The sequence below is a fragment of the Myotis brandtii genome, unplaced genomic scaffold (assembly GCF_000412655.1).
Source record: "Myotis brandtii unplaced genomic scaffold, ASM41265v1 scaffold1236, whole genome shotgun sequence".
Lineage (NCBI taxonomy): Eukaryota > Metazoa > Chordata > Mammalia > Chiroptera > Vespertilionidae > Myotis > Myotis brandtii.
The window spans coordinates 829,904-830,989 of NW_005354316.1; the positions used below are offsets into that span (position 1 = coordinate 829,904).

The 1,086-nt window shown below is 67.9% G+C and overlaps 1 protein-coding gene across 1 annotated transcript in view; it reads left to right on the forward strand.

The window, feature by feature from the left end:
- CDHR5 (cadherin-related family member 5) overlaps nucleotides 1-659 on the forward strand; it is a gene marked incomplete at its 5' end in the record, with an annotated part of 7,869 nt that extends 7,210 nt beyond the window's left edge. The window contains 3 exons of the mRNA XM_014534005.1: nucleotides 5-166; nucleotides 411-469; nucleotides 585-659. Of these exons, the coding sequence (XP_014389491.1) occupies nucleotides 5-166; nucleotides 411-469; nucleotides 585-659 (296 nt within the window). The remainder of the gene's footprint in view (nucleotides 1-4; nucleotides 167-410; nucleotides 470-584) is intronic.
- Between the last annotated feature and the right edge of the window lie 427 nt (nucleotides 660-1,086).

Here is a 1,086-nt window from a genome sequence, read left to right on the forward strand (position 1 = left end):
GCAGGTGACCTGCCGGCCCCCGAGGGCCAGCTCCTGGCGGCCTGGAAAACCAACTTCCGCTGTGCCCTGCGCAGCACCAAGCGCTTCGTGTTGCTGCACGACAACTCGGGAGACCCCACCGACCCGCACAAAGTGTTCACGCTCAGCTCCGAGGAGGGGTGCGGAGGTGGGACGTGCGGAGGCTGCCGGGCAGAGGGAGGGTCGGCGCGGTGCTGGGACTTTGTTCTGTTCAGGGGCAGCCCTGGCGAGGTCAGATCTGTGGTTTTAGAAATTGGTCTGGGAGAGGATGGTGCCAGGTTGGAGGGGGTCCTGGGGAGGCTGATGGGAGGGGGCTATTGGGACTAGGGAAGGGGGGCAGGGACCAGCTTCGTGTCTCAAGTCCCAGTGCTGCCCCCCCAACTCTCCCTCAGGAAGTCCAGGCGTTGGCCAGGGGGACCACAAGGCTCTTGAAGATGCCCCACCCACCAGGGTAAGGCTGCTCTGCCCTCCTGGCTCCCGGGGGGTGTGCCACCTCCTGGGCTGTGGGCTGCTCTGCCAGCACGGTCTTCCCCTGCAGGGGGCGCTCCCTGGGCCATGCCTGGCAGGAGATGCTGGCGAGAGTCCTGGGCCTGGACCAGCCAGGTGGAGCCGGGTGCCCGGCGCCCCCAGCCCCCTCGTGAGCCTGGCTGCCTGCACCGAGGACCTCCTGCTGGAGGCCCTGCAGCAGAGCCTCCTGGAGCAACTGCTGGAGGCTCAGGCGGCGGACCCAGTCCTTCCGGAGGCCTGTGGTGAGGGGCTGCGGAATGGCGGTGCCATGCCAAGGGGAGGGGCGGTCCAACAGGGATGGTGCCAGCCAGTGAAGCCAGTACAGCTGTCCCCCTGCCACCCTCAGGCCCAGAGCTGCCTACCGGGAAACTGGAACTTTCATGGGCTGTGGAGGCCCCCAGATCCAGGTCACAGCCCCAGGCCCAGATGACAGGTGAGGAGCCAGGGGATGAGTGAAAGAGGGAGGGGCTGGGAGCAGGTGCCAGCTCAGGCCTTCTTCCCCAGAGGCAGGTCCAGCCCCCGAGGCCTGGCAGCCCCCACCTGAGGCGGAGCCCTGCACCC